This window comes from Grammomys surdaster, unplaced genomic scaffold, assembly GCF_004785775.1.
Source record: "Grammomys surdaster isolate TR1022 unplaced genomic scaffold, NIH_TR_1.0 1136, whole genome shotgun sequence".
NCBI classification, from domain to species: Eukaryota; Metazoa; Chordata; class Mammalia; order Rodentia; family Muridae; genus Grammomys; species Grammomys surdaster.
Genome location: NW_021605555.1, coordinates 2,764,499 through 2,784,267, shown reverse-complemented (window position 1 = coordinate 2,784,267; position 19,769 = coordinate 2,764,499). Strand labels below are relative to the sequence as shown.

The 19,769-nt window shown below is 38.3% G+C and overlaps 1 protein-coding gene across 1 annotated transcript in view; it reads right to left on the bottom strand.

Annotated features, from left to right (window-relative positions):
- Positions 1–10,437: 10,437 nt before the first annotated feature.
- The window catches only part of Lix1 (limb and CNS expressed 1), a 53,625-nt gene continuing 44,293 nt past the window's right edge, over positions 10,438–19,769 (bottom strand). The window contains exons 5-6 of the mRNA XM_028783502.1: positions 13,227–13,304; positions 10,438–11,058 (exon numbers count right to left, since the gene is read on the bottom strand). Coding sequence (XP_028639335.1) covers positions 10,774–11,058; positions 13,227–13,304 — 363 coding nt within the window. The 3' untranslated portion in view covers positions 10,438–10,773. The remainder of the gene's footprint in view (positions 11,059–13,226; positions 13,305–19,769) is intronic.

Sequence of the window (19,769 nt, the reverse complement as noted above, 5' to 3'; positions counted from 1 at the left end):
TTGATTTTGAAATTTAACATGTTTGCTTTTCATAACAAAATGTGTGAGTATATATATATATATATATTGTTTTAAAGAAAAAAACTTGCCTATTAGAACAGCAATCACAATAATTCTGAGACTTAAAATGGTAGCATTGTGGGAAGTTATACCACATATGTTACATCTATAATTATCTCCCTTTTTGGAGAGTAATCTGGTTTATATGCCAATAAGTTTTTAGATGTTGAGAATTTTAAAATATCCAACTACTTGTTATTAGTTTCATGTTAAATAATATCATGATTTCAAAAAGTAGTCAAGTTCATTTAGATGAAGAATGTCATAAAACAATCACTGAAAATATTTAATACAAGAGCTTGGGTACTACTGCTTGAAAAAACAAATCAGAAGGAGACAGTGTTTGTATACTATGCTTGCAGGATGGTGCCACTGAAGGGACCAGAGACTGGAAACAAAATTCCTCTGAAGATCAAATAAACTTGCTGATGACATACTATTCAGTACAAGTTTGGTAAACACAGTAATGAATGAAAAGGTGTACATGAAATAGCATTAAATGACTAAGATAGAATATCAAATAATATGAATGCAAATCAGAGACAAACATGCTATAAAAAATGAGATAAAGTAGTTAACATTTATCAGACCCTTTTCTCCTTCTAAATGTACTTTCATAAATCATGAGACTCCCTTTCCTAAAGAATGTTCAACTATGGTTTCACTTTTCCAACAGAAGCATCAGATAGCTAAAGCAGAATGGAATTTCAATCGTTATCTGTTGTTACCAACTGCTGAGGGACACAGCACAAGAACCAATTTAGTGAGCAACAGGAATTCTGTTTGTTGTCTACCACAGGAACAAGAAATTTTGTTTTCTAATTAACTTTTTTGGAGTAAAAATAAATTAATAATAGTAATGAGAACATTTTCCCATGCCATGAAAAAGAAATGCACAATTTTACAATATGTCATTAAAAGAAATTTCTATGACTAATGCATGACAAAACATATTTTTATATTAACCAACATTAAATCCTGAAACTGCCACATTTTTTTCTTTTGGGTTTGTTTTCAGCCTTTAGTTTTAATTTAAAATGTTTCCCCATTGTATGAAATTGCAACTTACTGCCCTTCTTTGCTCAAGTCTATGCCTTTCCTAAAATGCTAGCCTCACGTTCCACCAAACTTGTTATTTCCATTCATGATTCATTTGTTTAAGGGATTTGAACTTTACGTATTACTTTGAAATTCATTTTTTCCATCAATCCATATTGGACTCTTATATATCTATAAAGAAAATTCTAGCTTACTTATTTTAAAAACTGCATGTAAAGACAAATACTTCTTAAGATAAATATAATTTGAGAGTCAAATGTGAGTCACATGTGCAATTACATATCTGTTTTTTCTTCATATAAAAAGATAAAAAAAGGATAGTTTTTTTGTGTGCATAGGCATGTTTGCATGTGGGTGGTACGTGAGGTCAACACTGAGAATGTGTATGGAAGGCTGAGGTTGTGAGTCTACCCTGGTTACTCTCTACAAGGTCACTCAGATGAACTGAGCGCTTACAACAAGGCTAGTCTAAAAGTTCTTGTCATGCAAGTTTGATGACATAAATTAGATCCCATAAACCTCCATATGGGTGGTTAGGGAGAACTGATTCTATAAAGTTGTCTTCTGACTTCAACATGTGCTCCATGGCACATGTGTGCACATTCACACATCATGTACACATATACAAACACAAATAATAAAATAAATTTTTTTTTTTTGGTTTTTCGAGACAGGGTTTCTCTGTATAGCCTTGGCTGTCCTGGAACTCACTCGGTAGACCAGGCTGGCCTCGAACTCAGAAATCCGCCTGTCTCTGCCTCTCAAGTGCTGGTCTGCCTCTCAAGTGCTGGGATTAAAGGCGTGTGCCACCACCGCCCAGCAAAGATTTGTTTGTTTGTTTGTTTATTTATTTATTTATTTATTTAATGCATATCAGTATACTATCACTCTCTTAGACACATCAGAAGAGGGCATTGGATCTCATTACAGATGGCTGTAAGCCACCATATGGTTGCTGGGAATTGAACTCAGGACCTCTAGAAGTGCAATCAGTGCTCTTAACCGCTGAGCCATCTCTCCAGCCCATAAAATAAATTTCTTAAAGGATGAAAAGAAATAGACAATAAGTTTTAAAAATGTATTTACCCAATGTATCATTTCTTCATGTAGCCACATAAAAAGTATTAATAGGACTAGGGAGATGGCTAAAGTGGATAGCGTACTTGCAGCACAGGCATGAGGAAGACTTGGGGTTTTCAGATCTGGGTAGGGATAATATACAGATGTTGCAGCAGCCAGTCTCTCATTCTAACTCTCTAAAAGTAGAGACAGCAATCCTCAGAGCAAGCTGGCTAGCTCGACTAGTCCTGCTGTGATCTCCAGGTTCATCTGGATGGCCTTGTGGTAGAGTAACCAGGGAAGACTCACAACCTCCGTTCTCCATACACATCCCCGGTGTTGACCTCATGTACCACACACATGCAAACATGCTTATACACACAAACAAATGCATACCAAATTATTACTGAAACTGTTTACTTCATGGTTTAAAACTCTATAATGCACTCACAGAAACAAACTATATATTAATGATTAGTAGGTATGGTGCCTTGTCACTACCATGCTGGACAGCACAGGGAAAAATGGACTATGAACTACTTAACTCCCTGCTGAGGAGCATTTCAGTGCTTTTACGAGTGCTCTTCTTTTGTAATTCCTGTTAAGCTTGAATGTTTCCCACAATGGAGTACTTGCCTTTTTGGGGGGCTAATAAAAGAAGATTCTCATTTGTGTCTAATTTTGGGACTTCTCCCTTGTACCCACTGGAGCATCATGGTTTACATCTGAGAACTGGCCACTGAGAAAACTCTCCATTTTTGTAAAAGTTAAACAGAAAAAAAATTGCAAGATATCCATCTTTTCTTACCGTTGAATACAAGAAGTATGTTTGCTATCAAGACAGAGAAACTGGCAGGATCTATATAAAGGACTAATATATTGAATAAAATTGAATATAAAGAAAGGACTTTCAGTTCATAGTTACAAAAACCAACTCAGCAAAGAAAAGCTTTGCATACTTTTCTAGCAAATCAGCTGGTTGTACAATGATACACAAAGGCAACATTGCTTGCAAACTATGGATAATAAGCCAATACAACAGTAAAAGGAAATAAGGCAAGAGAAAGGGAGAAAAGTAGGGAGAAAATGAAACAGATTAGTTTTATTGGGAATAAATATAAATGAAAATGTCTTTATTACTACAAAGTCAATTTACTTTGACTAGTCCTACAGAACTTTAATTCTCAATAAGACTACAAAGTAATTTGAATCAAATAATGTAATGTGTGATTAGACAACATGAAAAGGAAACTGAAGATTGAGTCTAGCTAAGAATTGTCTTCATAGGCTTATGGGAAAATAAGGTTGCTGACTTAACAATGAAAGCTTTCTGTTTTGCAATAGGTATTAGGTATTGGTGAGGAAGAGAAAAACATTGTGTTCTTAAATTTTAAAAATTAAATCCACAAAATAAATTGAAGAAGAGAGATTAACAGGAAAACCTTCCTTTTCATTATGAGCATAACAGACTAACTAACAGAGCCTTGAAGAAGCTCTTGGCAGTCTGAGTAGTGAGGAAGTGCTTGGCTGGCTGGGTAGTGAGGAAGCGCTTGGCAGGCTGGGTAGTGGTGGGAGGAAAAGGGAAAGAGATGTGTAGAGAATAAAGACTCTCTGATTATGAAGATGAAAACTCTCTGAGAAATAGAAACTACCCTAGAGAAGCCTGTCAAAAGGGTGTCATTTATGGCAATGGATCTGCTCATTTTCCTTGGTTGACAAGATTCATAGGGGGCAGGACAAGAGAGTAGAGTTCCTTTTTGGAGGGTCAACCTTTTTAAAAATAGGATATCAGAAAAAGGCCCTCCCTGTGCTCTGAGGGAAAAAGGGCAGAAGACCAAAGAGATTTTAGATCTTTAGTTCAAAGGACTCAACATGTCAAAGCACTGTCCATCTAGGTCTCATTTTCTAAGCCCATTAGTACAATTAGTCACTCACTCTCATGGACTTGCTCCCCTCTTTTGCATAGAAAGACTTTCAGCTTAACTCATTATTTTTACTTCAACACACTCTTTTCTAACTGAATATATAGTTTCTGAGGTGGTTCCCCCCCTCCTGTAAATCCTACTGTCAACAAGTGTAACACTTGCAGTGTCTGAGATGAAGGTGCCTGGATGAAGACAAATCCCATTGAAACCTCTCTTCCAGAGAGTGTGAGCCAAGCCCTGTTGGCTTTTCACAGACACCTGGTAAACAGAGTAAGGAGATACTGTCCTTGATTAACACAAAGGAATGAAAAAAGATCCCAAACATGTTGCCAACAAGAATGAGCTAAATGAAAGGCAAAGTTGAAAGAAAGTTTTCTTAAATTACCGAACTTTATCTTTAACAAATGTCACCATTTATGATAAAAGGAACTATATTTTGGCATTTATGATACATGAAGTCTCCCCTCTTATTTTTTTAAAATTCATTTGCACCAGTGGTTTTGTGATCAAAGGTTTTTACCCAGTAGACAAATAGGTAGAGATGGCAAATGGTAGATAGATGGATGGATGGATAGATAGATAGATAGATAGATAGATAGATAGATTGAGTGATATATTGATAGATAGGTGATAGCTAGCTGAAACCATTTTACTTTTTAACTGAAAGGGTAAAACATTTCATTCTTTTTAATTTTAGATAGGTTTAGCCTCAAATTGACTTTTCAGTTTTCCTAGCAATTTGGAATCTCAAGAGATCATCTGTGTTTTCAAATTTTCTCTTTGGAAACCATCTTTCACCAAATAATACTTTACTTCCTGGTATCATCAACAAATCATTTATGGGACTAGTACAATGTCTGGGTAGACACAGTAGATCACCTCAGAATAACATGTTTCCTACATTACATTATGACTGTCTAAGTCACAACTCACAGGTCAGCAAGGCATGCTTATGTTTTTTAAATAACTCAGTCTCAAGTAGGGATGAATAACGAACCTGGGCTATTGAACTGTGCATTTTTCCAACTGTTTGCATTCGTTGGGTTAACAATTTCCCCTTTCATTTGGGAGCATTGGCAGCCACTGATAATGAAAGGCAGTGCCTAGCAGAGACAGACTAGAGGAAAATTTCTGACTCACTTGCATAGCACCAATTCATCACTTCTGAAGATCTATGAAGTGTGACTGCAGAGTAATATGAGTGATTAGATTTTTGTGGGCAACAGAGCTCTTACATATAAATGAGCAACATCCCCTTCAAGAGTCCTCAGGGTGTCTGTCTGTGTGTTCCTATGTGATTGGTCTGGAATCATTTTATAGATTTCCCCTCTAGGGAGAACATTCTTTTGAGTATCTTTAGTAGTGGCAGTTTGTTCTTGAAGGGAGAATTTAATTTTTTGGAGATGGTAAAATGTCTTCATGGTACACATCTGTTGCTTTTGTCTACCCAGAAGTCTTTTTCCCAGTTTCTGGTTGTAGAGACTGCATTTCTTCTATTGTTTGTGCTGTCTTTGAAGGTCTTTGAGAAGGAAATAGTTTTAAAATATCTTGGGAAATTGCCGTTTTTCCCTCTGGTAACTGAACCCATATTTTGCCCTCCTCCTTTCCCACTATGTCTAAGTTGTCTAGATGGGCTTTACATGACCACTGATTGTAGAGAGACAGACAGGTAACATAGGTCTGACCACAACCATCCACTCAGAAAGAGACTCGGGACAAAAGCCACCTGACGGTACTTGGTTCTTGGATTGGAACTGTTTAGGCGACTTATTCAGATGGTTACCATCTTGTTGCATCAGGAAAGAACCACAGTAAAAACGGACCCAGAATTTAAGAAAGAAAATCCTGAGACATGCACAATAATGTGTATGTGTGTGCATAGCCATGAAAAAACAAGGAAATATGTCAAATCCTGGTTTGTTTTTCTGGTAGGAAAAGCCATCCTTTTTGTTTGATTTGTTTTCAGAAATTTGATAGAAGAAATCAAGATTAAATGGGAGTAGGAAGTGAAGGAAAAAAAAAAGACAATCTGAAAATGAGAAATTACCCCAGGGAGGTGTTTTAGTATAAGGCCCTATACCCACAGCTGTCCCTTGTTCTACCATTTGGATCTGGAGACTAAATAAGGGCCTTGCACATGCTAGGCAAGTGTTTGACCATTGAGCTAAACTCAAATTGCTTGAATTATCAGACTCAATTTTTGTGGATCAAAATTTTAGGTACTTTACAGTTAAGTTTGGGAAAATTGCAATCAATTTTGGTCTTGCTCTTAAACACACACACACACACACACACACACACACACCAGCCTCAGAGTTAAATTAGTTTGTTTACGAATTAACTTACTGAATACAATTCATGCTGAAATTAGGAACTGCCTATAAATTGCAATCTGGTATTTCTCACTGGACGCCAGCATCCATTAGAAATCAAAAGCTATGAGTAAAGTTCAGCTGGGCAGTGGTGGTGCACCTTTAATCCCAGCAATTGGGAGGCAGAGGCAGGTGGATTTCTGAGTTCAAGGTCAGTGTGGTCTACAGAGTGAGTTCCAGGACAGCCAGGGCTATACAGAGAAACCTTGTCTCAAAACAAACAAACAAACAAACAAACAAACAAACAGAGTAAAGTTCACTTTCCTACATCAGTTTTGCTCTCAGACAAAAATATGACCAAGGTTTACTTAGATTAAAAGAAGTGAGTTTTCTATAAGCTAATAAATGGAGGTCATAATGGTTTGGCTCTTAGTAGGGTGCTTAAAAGTAATACCAAATGTTGGTGCCATGGTGCTCTTTTGAGAAGTCTTTTCCCCTTCTGCTAATCTCTAGCTTACAGAAGGATACTCCTCTGCATGTTCTTACCTGAGAGGCCAGGGCTACACTGCTCAGTGAAAGATGTATTAAATAATTTCAGGTTGAGATATCAAAGACTGGAGTGTGGTCGGAAGCATGGAAAGAAGTATTAAACAACCTAGAACTGCCTAGAATGTGCTCAGTAGTTCTGCAATACAGCAGAACTTTAAAAAGAAAAAACAACAACAACAAACAAACAAGGATCTCAGGTGAATCTGTGTACATGGTTTACGTATAGTATAAGAAAAAAAGGAATCCACACATTCCTTGGGGGCAGAATCTAGATCAGATACGTTGTTAGTTATATTGAAAACCACCTAGGAGATTGGATTAGTCTGTGATAACATTTCCAGAAATAATTAGGCCATGAGAGTTCTGACCTAATTAATCGATTAATGCCTTCACAGATTTATAAAGGATGGTATCACTGTAAGTTCATAGGACATGGACACTAGGTAGAGTATGTCACTGAAAGAGTCTTTTGGGGATGTATTTTGCCATGGCTTCTTCCTGCATTCATCTTTTCTGCTTTTTAGCTGTCATAATGCAAACTGACCCCATACCTCCCCCCGCCCCCCACCCACGAATTCGCACACATATGTGTGTGTGTGTGTGTGCACCTATGAGGACAATTTTCCTCTTTTTGTTCTAGGTTACAAAGAAAACATGCTCAAGGAAAAGTATCTACTCTTGTAGCCTAGAAGAGTTCTAAAATTTGGGTTTGGGTCCAAGATTAAAGTGGGGCAGTGGCTATCCAGGTTAGGTAATAGACTTGAGTCAATGATGACTGGAGAAAGCAGGCAGTAGCTGTCAACTTTGTTATACATTAGAACTGTCTGGTGAGATACATACAAGACTGATGCCTGGACCATGCACCCAAAAAGTCTGATTTCACCTTGAAACAGTTTGACCATGTAAGATTTTTAAAGCTCTTTAGGTATTTTACACACACAACCAAAAACACTGTAGTAGAGAAAATGAGTTCTATCACACTGGAACCCTAGATGAAAACAGCATCAACACTCTAGACCATTTGATCTAAGTTTCAGCATAGAAGAAGGCTGTGATTTGACTTATTATGAACACCACAAAACCTAAAGGTGACAATGCTTGGGCTAGTGTTTACCTATGAACATAGTGAAAGGTAAGGAAAACTTTGATAGTCTGACTTTGGCTACAAAGAAAGACACTCCAAATTAAAATAAGAACTCTAAAACATCCAGACTATAGTCAACTACAACAATTATTTTGGCTGAAAACATTTTCCCCAAAGAAATAGGAGAGTTAAAAACTTTTGGTTTTTTTCTCCCCATTTTTTATGTCCAGACCAATGTGACAAGATTCTCAGTGAAGAACACATCTAGGACTTGATTCTTTTCCTTTTCTAGAAATAGTTGATGTTAAGAGCAAAAGCACACATGAACTGTAGCTCTAAAAAAAAAAAAAAAAAAAATGTGTAGCCAAATTCAGAATATTGAAGGAATGATGATTTTATTAAATCTGTAATATTCTGATAGTTGCCAACATTTAGTGTCTAGTTTGTCTTAATTTGTTTTTCCACAACAGCAAGGTATATTTTGATTTTATAAAAATTAAACTATCATGGCCTGTAGGAGGAGCTAAGGTGGGAGGAGTTAGGAGAGGAAGAGGAAAAAGGAAGAGGAGGAGCGAGAGAAGAGCAGAGATGTAGGATCGATGGAGATCCACACAGGTATGGAGAGCAGTCGTGGGTAATAACTTTTATTTAGGTTAGCTAATTGGGAAACAGCTCTCTTTGTATGGGCATATCGTTATTGAACATTACCAAACATATAAAGCCTTTGATTAATCTTTAAGCATTAGAGTCTCATCTTATTACTGGGCCTGCATAGAAGGCGAGATGGTCTGGGCAATGCCCAGCCTTGCGGAGACAGCGTGGAAGATTGGCAGAGCTATCACCCACGCTGGCGTCCTGTGGGTGGCAGGGCTGGTGTTTCTGGCTGGCCAGTTCTAGCTATGGCTGCGGCATGCACATGGCCACCGGCCGAGAAACATGGCAGCTGAGCTAGGCAGAGCCACTGCAGGTTAGATAGTCGGCTTGACTGTCGGCTGATTTTTAAATATTTATTTCAACATTGGCCTAAACAATGCAATTCTTTATTTTATGATGGTAGTAATCTTAGAAATATGGTCTATGGGTTATTAGATATCTGTTGTGAAGTGTAAGACTATGTTTGCTTTTAAAATTGTGAGTTTCAAACCCTTAGGTCAATGATGCTCTGGGATAATCCATAAATTTGGGACAGGGCCATATGCTGTATGAAATTGTTGCATTTGGCGATGAGCTAGTCTGTGGCTTTTTATCTAATTTTCAGGGAGTTCATAGCAACAACAACTATCACCTTCAGGGCTTCATCTTCTTAGAGACTCTTTTGTTCTCGACTCTTTCCACAGTGCAGTATTAAGACAAGAGTATTAAGTGTTAAGTGTTTGTCTTGTCCCTCTTTTATGTTTCTCTGTGCGAGTATTATAGACATGTGTGATACTCTCAGCATAATGCCCTGGCTGAAGTTGATTTGCTATTAGATAGAGCCAGCCATGGCCATAACCTTTGTACTTTTGCTGAAGCTTCTGGGGGATAGTCCAAGAAAAAGCAGTCTATGTAATTTTCAGTTCAGAGAATTTGTACCGTGTCATGACTATAAAGCAGAAGAGAAGCTTGATATTGACCCATCCAATCCCTGTTCATGTATCTAATCAGATATCATTCTTCTGAGGTGGACATTGCCAAATACAGTGAAGATGTACCGCATGTACTGCATGTACCGCATATAGAGATCACAACCAACATGTGAAAATGTGCTGGATTTAAAATGATAGAGATTTTGTGAAAAAAAAAAAAAGAAATAGAAATTTCTTTCACCTAAAATTTTATTCAACAAACAAAAAGAATCCTAATTCCTCCTCAAGATTACAATAATCTAAAGTTTTCTTCCTGATGACACTTTTAGTTTCCTTATGAGAAGTGATATGATTTTTGTTAAAATATCATTTTAAAATGAAATCTATCTAACATTATACACCATTACCTTTTTAGGACATTGGAATAGAGTACTTATGTACTTAATTTCATCTTGTCTGAGAAATATATGTGATAATTTTTGCTATTAAAGCTAATTTCAAAATATATGATAAGAATACACTAATTTTCAAGATGGTTCAAAAACATGCTGACTGTTGTACAGTTTTTTAAAAAAATGATCTGTACTGTTTATTTAATCTTAAGTATTTGAAACATTGTTATAAGCCAAGTGGTTGTGGCACATGTCTTTAATCCCAGCACTCAGAAGGCAAAAGCAGGCAGATTTCTGAGTTCGAGGACAGCCTGGTCTAAAGAGCAAGTTCCAGGACAGCCAGGACTACACAGAGAAACTGTGTCACTTAAAAAAAAAAAAAGTTATCATGATATATTTCCTAGTCCTGGCTGCTGTTTTCTTGGAGGCTGCTATACTGGACTGTTGTGTGAAGCAATGCATAAAATTTAGCAAGGCACATGTCAACTAGGCTTTTTAGATTAGATCAAACCCTGAAGAATACTTTCTAAAGGAATTTTGTTGTCATTCTTTCATTCTGAAGTAGAACCACTAAGGGAATGGTTGAAAACATACATGAAGTAGGAAGCTGGGGTATGGACCAGTCCACCCTAGCCTCCCAGTCTATGAACAAACTGTGTAGGAGCAGTACAGCCTTCAGGTAATGACTATCATGCTAAAATCTCTAACAACTTCTGTCAAGTAGATTCTTGATGTGAAAGTCCTCAGAAAACCTGAGACCTGGCCATGCTAATGATAGCCACACAGAGCTGTGAGGCTCAGCTGGTCATCACTAGGCGAGGTAGGGTCAGGGTCATAGATCTGAGTGAGAGCCAAGCTCAGGATTTCTTTTTTTTCTTTGTAAAATCGTAGTTCTTGTCCAGCCTTCCTGGCTTCCTCCAGCTGCCCTAGGGCTGCACGCAGCTCTTGAGAGAGAATTCCTGGTGATTCACGTTCCTTCATAATCCAGTCCAGGGCCATGTGGCTGCGCATCTTTTCATCTAAAGAGTACTGGGAATAATAGGAGATGACTTCCTAGAACCAGGAAACAAAAATTCAGAATGTCAATAAAGAGAAACAAAGGTGCATGTATGTGAGGCCTTTCATACTTCCCCAGTCATATGGTCTTCAAACAACTAACTCCAACTTTAAAACTCTGAAACCAAATCCCATCGACATATTTCTGGAAAGGAAATGATGAACTAATCTCGTCTTGCAAAGCCTGTCACTCCAGGCTAAGTCAAAATACAACACTAGAAATTACAACAATGTTCACAAAATGAAGCTCTAGAAAATACAAGCCCGTCCTTGAAAATGTATTCCTGTAACAACTAGTATAAATATGACTTAATTCTTCATTGGACCCTCGGGCCCAGTACCATTGCCTTTGACAAGACAGAAACAGGAAAGGAGCTACACAAACAAGTTGAGGTAGAATAAGGTTTGGACATGTCTATTACAGGAATGAGGAAGGAGTCAGTCAAGGGGACTTCAGAACAAGACTTTGAAACTCACAACTCTACTTCCTAGCTTCTGTGCTTTGTTATTGTGACACAGTCCAAGAGTGAGGTCTTGTGAGGAGAATTTTGAGTGCTTGTAAGAAAATGCCAAGAAAACAAGACTGTTGGGGTAAAGGTTGTCTTTGTATTATTCAAATGTTGATTTCTGTACAGGCAGAGAGCTGAATATTGTATGGATTTTTGGTATTGTTATTTTTATAGATCATCTCCTGCCTTATACTTTGTGAGCATGCACCTCCCTCACCTTCTGATTGGTTTAATAAAGATCTGATGGCCAATAGCTAAGAGGGAGAGGAAAGGTGGGACTTTTAGGTAGGAGATAGGGGTGGAATGAACGGGTACCTGGTCTGAATGAGAAGTAACAGGCCACGTGGCAGACATAGACTAGATTTAGATTAGTAAGCAGTTTGTGAACATAAGGAACATAAATATCCAAGTAGCTCACAATAAGCACAGAAAAAAATTCAAAAATAAATGGTAGAATGGGCGATTATCATTATTGGTTTTGTGAGGCTACCTCTGTGATATACTGTTTCTTGCTTTTGCAAACAATTAAAAATTAGCCACTCCTTTCAATTCTTCTCTGAAAAACTATCAATCTATTGTGTTGTCATATACATGTTTGATCATGGGGAGTGGCTGCATTGCTTATGTTTATTTTCAAGAACATATGGTATTTATTTATGACCTTAACAAATTAAAAACAATCGTGGAAAAGTGTTTATAACCAACCCAACATATTTCAAAGGACTTTAATAAAATCAAAGGGAAGGGGAAAAAAATAGCCCAAGCCATTGTCAGCTACTCGTGTCTTTTCCATCTTTGACAATTTGAGAGCCAGAGTTCCTAAGCAAAGAACAACTCAAATCTCCTGGGGCTGCAGTGCCTCCACCCTCATCTTGCTGTCTATGAGAGGCTTAGTTCTTCATACAAATTCTTATTAGGAGATTCTCAAAAATCAGTTCTTGTCTTCCAAGTTCTAATGGTGCATAGAGAAAGAATACAGCTCAGAGGGCAATGTGGAGAAAGTATAAAGCACACAGGACAGGATTTACATTTGGTATTAAATAGAGGAAGCGTTCTTATTCTAAGTAATGAAGACATACTGAGACATTGCCTCTGGAAAACAAAGGTCAAACTCCTAAACCACAAAATTATGGTGACTAACTTCGAGGGTGTCCAACTCCAGGATCCTTTCTGCTGCTTTTGAGGAACTTTTGGTGGTTGAGAAATAACCTTTTGGTGTATTGACTCTGTGTGTGTTTAGCAAGACGATTTCGAAAGCAGCTCATTCTCTTTCTCTCTGTACTAGAGAGTGCAAGAGGGCACAGATCCAAGTAAGAGACTGGAGGCACAAGGTAAGTCAGTACCTCACTGAGAATCCGACACTGTCTTAATGGTTGCTTCATTCTGCTTTCAGTATAATGGGTGTTCAGATCAACCCTACGCAAAGCCAACATTCTTAGTGTGCGACAGTCTCTGACTCAATATTTCTTCACTTGTCCCTGCTCTTAACTCAGTAAGTAAATATAAATTTAAAACACAGAAATGCATAAACAGAGGAGGTTTTAGTCAGTATGTGTAAAATGTAAACAGAAGTGTCTAAACAAACTCTCTTCAAAGTTTGATAAGCTCCTGGCCTTGTCCTCAGCATGCTAACCTGTCTCAACCACAACATCTCACCTGTCGAGAACACTTTGTTTCACGGAGGGCTTTCAGGCTTCCATTCCAGTGCAGTAGTTGGAAAATGGTCATTAGTTCCTATAAAACCCAAACATCTGTCATTGATTTTAAAGCTGAAGTACATGTCATTCAGAGCTGAGCAGATAGAAGTCTGACCCCCAAAAGCAAAGGAAACAAGATATATGATATTGTCATATGTCTTGAGACTTTCCATAGAGCCTTGAGGCCCATGAAGTTTAATCTCCATTCCCTTACTTTAGCCTATTTTCAATAAAAAATTACTAAATGATTGACAAGTATCTTTCAACACTAAAAATATACACATTAAAATAATTGTACACTCCAAATGTTACTTAAGTATGCCAGAACATAGGAAAACTAACATACAAAGTTATATGGTATATCATTTTTTAATAAGCAGAGATTAAAATTATTTCAAACGTTCATATTTAGAGAACAATTAAAAAATGATTTGTCCATATTACTGAACACTGCATACATAACGGATACAAACACTCTCTAAGCTATAAAACAAAGAAGTCTATGATGTATTGCTAAAATAAGAGAAAAGCACACAACAATGTATACTTTGTATTTTATTTTATATACATATTTACTTGTAAATACTTTAAGAGTTTTTAAAAGATGCAAAAGAGATTTCTGGTAATAGAGAGTCCGAGGGTCTCACTTGGTGGGAGAACAGGTACTTAGTATGCATGAGATTCAATATTGGATCTGCAGCACCAAAACAATAAACACAATTGTTCTAGTTAACATGTCTGACTTGAGAAAAAAGATTGGGAGGGATTCTTTCCAGAATTCTAGAGAAAATGTTTTCGGTTTTAAATCATGTGACTATGTGACATAAAAGAAAACAACTGAAATTTTAAAAATTTAAACTGAAAAAATAAATATGCCTATATTACTAAGTAAAATTTATAGGAGACCATTTGCTTTGGACCACACTCCTTCCAATATTTGACCCAAAATGGACCAAACAAAATAGACTCACTCATGCTAAAGTTTCATGTTAACAAGTTGAAATATGCTATTCACCTGACTTTTCCAAAAGCAGGAAAGGGGGCAGGATAAACAGAGGGAAGAAGGGAGGAATGGAGGAGGGGAGAGAGAAGTTTCGCCAGCATAAAAAGAGAGGTAAACTTCTGTGCTTTAAGAATGCCTTAAAATGGCCGGGCAATGGTGGTGCACACCTTTAATCCCAGCATTTGGGAGGCAGAGGCAGGCAGATTTGTGATTTGCCAGCCTGGTCTACAAAGTGAGTTCTAGCACAGCCAGGGCTACACAGAGAAATCTTGTCTCAAAACAAAACAAAAACAAAACAAAACAAAAACAAACAAAAACAAACAAACAAGAATGCCTTAAAATATGAAGAGTGTGGTTGTATTTACCTTAAAGCAAAGGGTTCCGCATTCAGTGTTTTCAGCCTTGCGTGAGCACAACAGAGGCCTGTCAGATCTGTTCCTACTTCCCTGCCTGGTGTCAAGGTGAGCAGAAGACCAGCAAGCTGAATATTTCCATTTTCCTAATGTGGTCACAGTTTTCCCCTGCAATTTGCTGTGTTTTACTTATTCAGGGATTTTGCTTTTGTTCTTTGCTTTGTTTTGCTTTTAGCTAGACATAAATTATGGCTTGACACCATAAACCACAACCATGTAATCATTGGAAAATAACATTATATAATTAAGAAACTTCCTGCTTGTGAAAATAGTTATGAAATCTTAGCATCTAGACAGATGTCCTATTTATGATTCATAACAACAGTCTTTTACTAACTGTCTTCACTTCTGTTTGCTTAAGAACTTGGTTTTCTTCTGAAAGGTATAATCTTAGGTTGCAGGCACCTTAAATTATCTGGTGCATTTCAGAGATGTGGGCTTATCAGTGGAAAAAGCAGCGTAGGTCTCAGCTCTACAGTTGCTATTTCTAATGCGGCTGCTTTTCATCCTGAGATGCAGTTGGGCACATTGTCTTTACTCTACCATACAGTGTGTACCCCAAGAGACATTGCACTTGAAGTAAAAGCAAAACCATTTGTTTCCATCAATTAAATATAACACAAATATAAACTAAGTTGGTTTTTCCATGCTGAACAAAGACCCACCTGTCCAGTATCCCAAGTCAAATGCTCAGAGACTTTTCCCATTACAGCCCTTCTCTCTGGCTCCACACAGTTTCATGATGCCAGCGCATCACTACGCTAATATGAAAAAGTCAGAGCACTTCAACAGACTGCCAAATCTTGCCTAATAGGGCTCTCATCACTGTGCCTATCAATCCATTCATCAAAGTATTCTCTGTTGCTCAGGAGAGTAAATTTCTGCTGCCTTCCCCAATGTTCCCTTCAAACCCATACGTACTATGGCTGTTCAGGCCATTGTGGGTTTGTAGCCACCAAATATGAATTGTTTATGCTTTATGTTGTAATAAAAGGCTGATATTCAAAGTTTGTTTGATTTCACATTAAAAATCTACTTGAGGGCTGGTGAGACGGCTCAATGGTTAAGAGCACCGACTGCTCTTCCAGAAGTCATAAGTTCAAATCCCAGCAACCACATGGTGGCTCACAACCATCTGTAATGAGATCTGATGCCCTCTTGTGGGTGTCTGAAGACAGCTACAGTATACTTACATATAATAAATAAAGAAAAATTTTAAAAAAGAAAAAATCTACTTGAATTTTGCACTCGTTATGTATTTTGTGTGTCATGTATGTGTACATGTACATATGGGTGGATGTGTACATGAATATGAATGAGTGTAGAGGCCAGAGGTCAACAGTGGATGTTCTGCTCAGTAACTCAGCCACCTTTTTTTTCTTTTTCTTTTTTCTTTTTCTTTTTTTTTTTTTTTTGAGACAGGGTCTCACCCAAGTTGGAGCTCACTGATTTGGCTAGACTGCCCAGCAAGCCCTAAGTATCTTCCTGTCTCTGTTTTCCTACTAAGATTACAGGCTTGAACCACCAAGCCTGGCTTCTCATGTCCATACTGAGGGCAGGATTAAAGTCCTCTTGTCTGTGTGTAATTGCTTCAGCCTGAGCTATCTCTATAGCCCTGTATTAGTTTTTAATGAACAACAACAACAACAAAAAAAAACCACTCTGCTTCTTTAGTTGACCCCTTGCCTATCACTAATCTGCAGTTGGTTTTAAAATTATTATTTTTCCTAGTACTGCAGATCAAATGCAGGAACTTGTCCATGCTTGGCAAGTCCCCTACCATTGATATACACTCACAGTCCCTATGTAAATTTAGCAGCCAAAAGAGAGAGGCTGGACTTGTTTTCCCGAGATGACCCTGTCAGAGAAATAACTTATTGCTAATATGGTTCTTGATTTTCTCTGACGGTTTTTGTTGTTGATGTGCACTCTTCTTTCTTTAGAATCTTCTAAGACCACTTTCTCATCTCTGCATCAATGCCTGCTTCTTTAGATCCACTGTTGTCCATCCACCTGGAGAATTTCCCAGACTTTTCAACCCATGGTTATACTGTGAACAGAACCAGAAAGCTTTCTCATGCTCTTTGGCAACTTTCATCTCCCAAAGGCTTCCCCAAAAGGCTGGAACTCTTCTTGCCTCGGGGGGGAAGGTCACTCACCTCTCTGCTGCTCTGGTTTATCTAAAAAGTACTTTCTCCTGAGTGTGGCTCTGATTCTTGCATTTCTTATGGAAGGTGACCACCTTCTCCTCCACATTCTTTCTATCCTGGTCTAGCTTTTGCCCTGCTGTGTAGAAACACTCGCCATTATTGTATAAGGTATAACTCATTAGTTACACATACTTCTGTTCCAGTTTCTTAATTTCCTTCTGTGAGACCAAATTCTTTTTTATTGTTGTTTGGTTTGCTGTGTTTGTTTTGATTTGTTTCGGTTTTTTGTTTGTTTGTTTGGTTTTTGTTTGGTTTTTGTTTGTTTTCCTTTTCCAAGACAGGGTCTCACTATGCAGCTCTGGCTGTCCTGGAGCTCACTTATGTGGACAAGGCTGATATAGAGCTCAGAGATCTACCTGCCTCTTCCTCCTGAGGGCTGGGATTATGAGTATCTTTACAACTTTCTGAGTATTAATTCAAGCTTAGTCCAGTGCTTCCATGCTCTGTCTGACTTATAGGGAAATTCATGCACAACTTCAGAAGACTTCCGTAAAGAACTGTTTTCTGGTTTCACTGTGATTGCTGTTACCTGGTTTTTGCCCTGGCTTTGTATCTGATCAAGAGTCACCTGCTCTGTGAGGACATGCTCTGTTCTGTTGTGGAGTTTGTTAAATAGGGTAGTCATGTAGGTTTGAGAGCCTGGCTGGATTGAAAGGAACCTGAGAAACTAGCTCATTGGGGTGAGGTATGTGAGGCAAGATTTAAACTGTTATTCATAAATGTTCTGGATCTTTTAAAAATCTGCATTTTGTGCCATGCATTGTAGGACACTTGTTTGTTCACCTCCAGTACTTAGGAGGCAGCAGCAGTGGATCTTGTGAGTTCAAAGCAAGCCTGCTCTACCTACTGAAATCTTGTCTTAAAAAAACAAAACAAACAGAAAAAAACCAATGTTTTTTCTTCATATTTTGTTTATTAGGATGGCTTTTTGCAATCATTTTAAACTTAAAATATATTGTTGTATAATATTGTCTATTTTAATCATTTAGCTTTTTAAAGCATCTTTAGATTTTGTGCCAAGATTGATGTATCACTTGCCCTTCCTAGTCTGGGCCTTTCTGGATTTGTCTCAGCAAACTGCCCTTGGTTTGATCCTCAATTTAATAGATTTTGAGCAAAGGCCCTGGCATTTTTATTTTGCGCTGAGCCCCACGAATTATTTAACTGGTTTTGATCAGCAAAATGAATTGTAAACTGAGTGGTGAATAAAAGCCTGTGTTTTCTTTGCTCGGCGGGGAAAATTATAGTAGCTGCTCTCTGTCCACAGTCCACAGCTCCCTGTTTTACTTCGTCATTCATTTCGTTTAATCCTGCAACAACTGGGCTCTGTCCTGGAAACTGCCTGCCTGGTTTCATAGCGGCTTTTCAGCCGCTCTGAGCCGCTTGGAGTTGCCTCCTCTGGAAGTTTTGAGGCTGACTGGGTTCTGTGATTCATCAGAAATAAGAAAAACAAACACTGTAAAAGGAGAACTTGGAAAACAGGTGGGCACCATCTCCCCACCCAAGAAAATGAGTTTAAGAGGAAATTTGTTTATGGGATGAGGCTTTAAAAGGCGACCTGGAGAATTTAGCGCAGATGTAAATAAACAACTCTTCCTTGGATTGCATTAGTCTGCAGAATAAATATATTAACCAGCTTCAGTCAAATTCTGCCTAGAATCTGACCTTGACAAGACCCAGCGCCCGCTAGTTGCGCCTCCTGTCCCTCCCCCTAACAGCAGGCAGTTGTCTCTCTGGCAAGCTTACCTCACAATAGGCAGCTCCTTCCCTCCCAAGGAGTGACGGTAAACTGAAGCCTATTGCAATTCCTCAGCGCAGCAGGGCTGGCCCACCGAAAACCCCAGGGCAGTCGGGAGACACCAGCCTTGTTTTTCTACGCTATAGTCAACCATTCTTGATCCAAACACTCTTCTGTAAAAATCCCCGCTCCAGGAGGGGGCACCGATTTGTGCCTTTGCAGAAATAGCACAAGTCTGTATTCACTTCCCTTTATGTGTAGACACAAGCTGCCCAGACCTCATGGAACGGGCTAGGCCACAGCAGGCAGGCGGAAGGAAAAGCAGGGCTCCCTGGGTCCTCCCTCCTGACCTGAGGATTTGGGGTTTCCAGCCTTCTGTCTTTTCCCTTTGTTCTCATCGTGCTCCCAGCCTTCTTTATGAAGCATTTCCAGAGTGTGATTTAAGTGATTATGTCATTTAAATACCTTACTATATGGACCACACAGAAAGCAGACCAGCAAGGCAAGGGTTAAAGTGATCCGGACCAGAGATTGAGTAGAGTCTTTCATAGTACTTAGAAAGAGTTTTAAGAAAAAACATTTTTTAAAAATTAATTTTGCCTCACCAGCTTTGGCAGACTAAGCCACCTATGCTCAAAATCATCATTTTTTAAATTTCTGCTAAATTACATACAGCTTCTTTGTGACACGGGTGACAGTAATAAATATATTAGAGGTTAGATTTTAGGGGAGCATTATAGACCCTTTATAGTTTCCCTCTTTTATTGTAAGGGAGGGAGCCATAAAGTATTTTGGCAGGGAGTTACCTAACCTTTAGTGAAGCTTCTGATTACATAAAGGGGTGTGTGTGTGTGTGTGTGTGTGTGTGTGTGTGTGTGTGTTGTGGGGAGGGGTAGAAATTCATCCATCAAGTACCCTCTGGTGTTTTAAAGTAATATAATCCTCCAGAGTCATCCTTAACTTCATGGAGTGTTTACCATATGCCAGGCTGTTCTAGACTCTTTATGTCCTATTTCACCTTCACCCTGGCACTGTGGAGTAATACTGGTATTTCCTTAGATTTATACACAAATGAAGAAACAAATCTACAGATAAGGAACAGAGTAAGACTAAAGCCATCCAGTCCGTCCCACGTGTC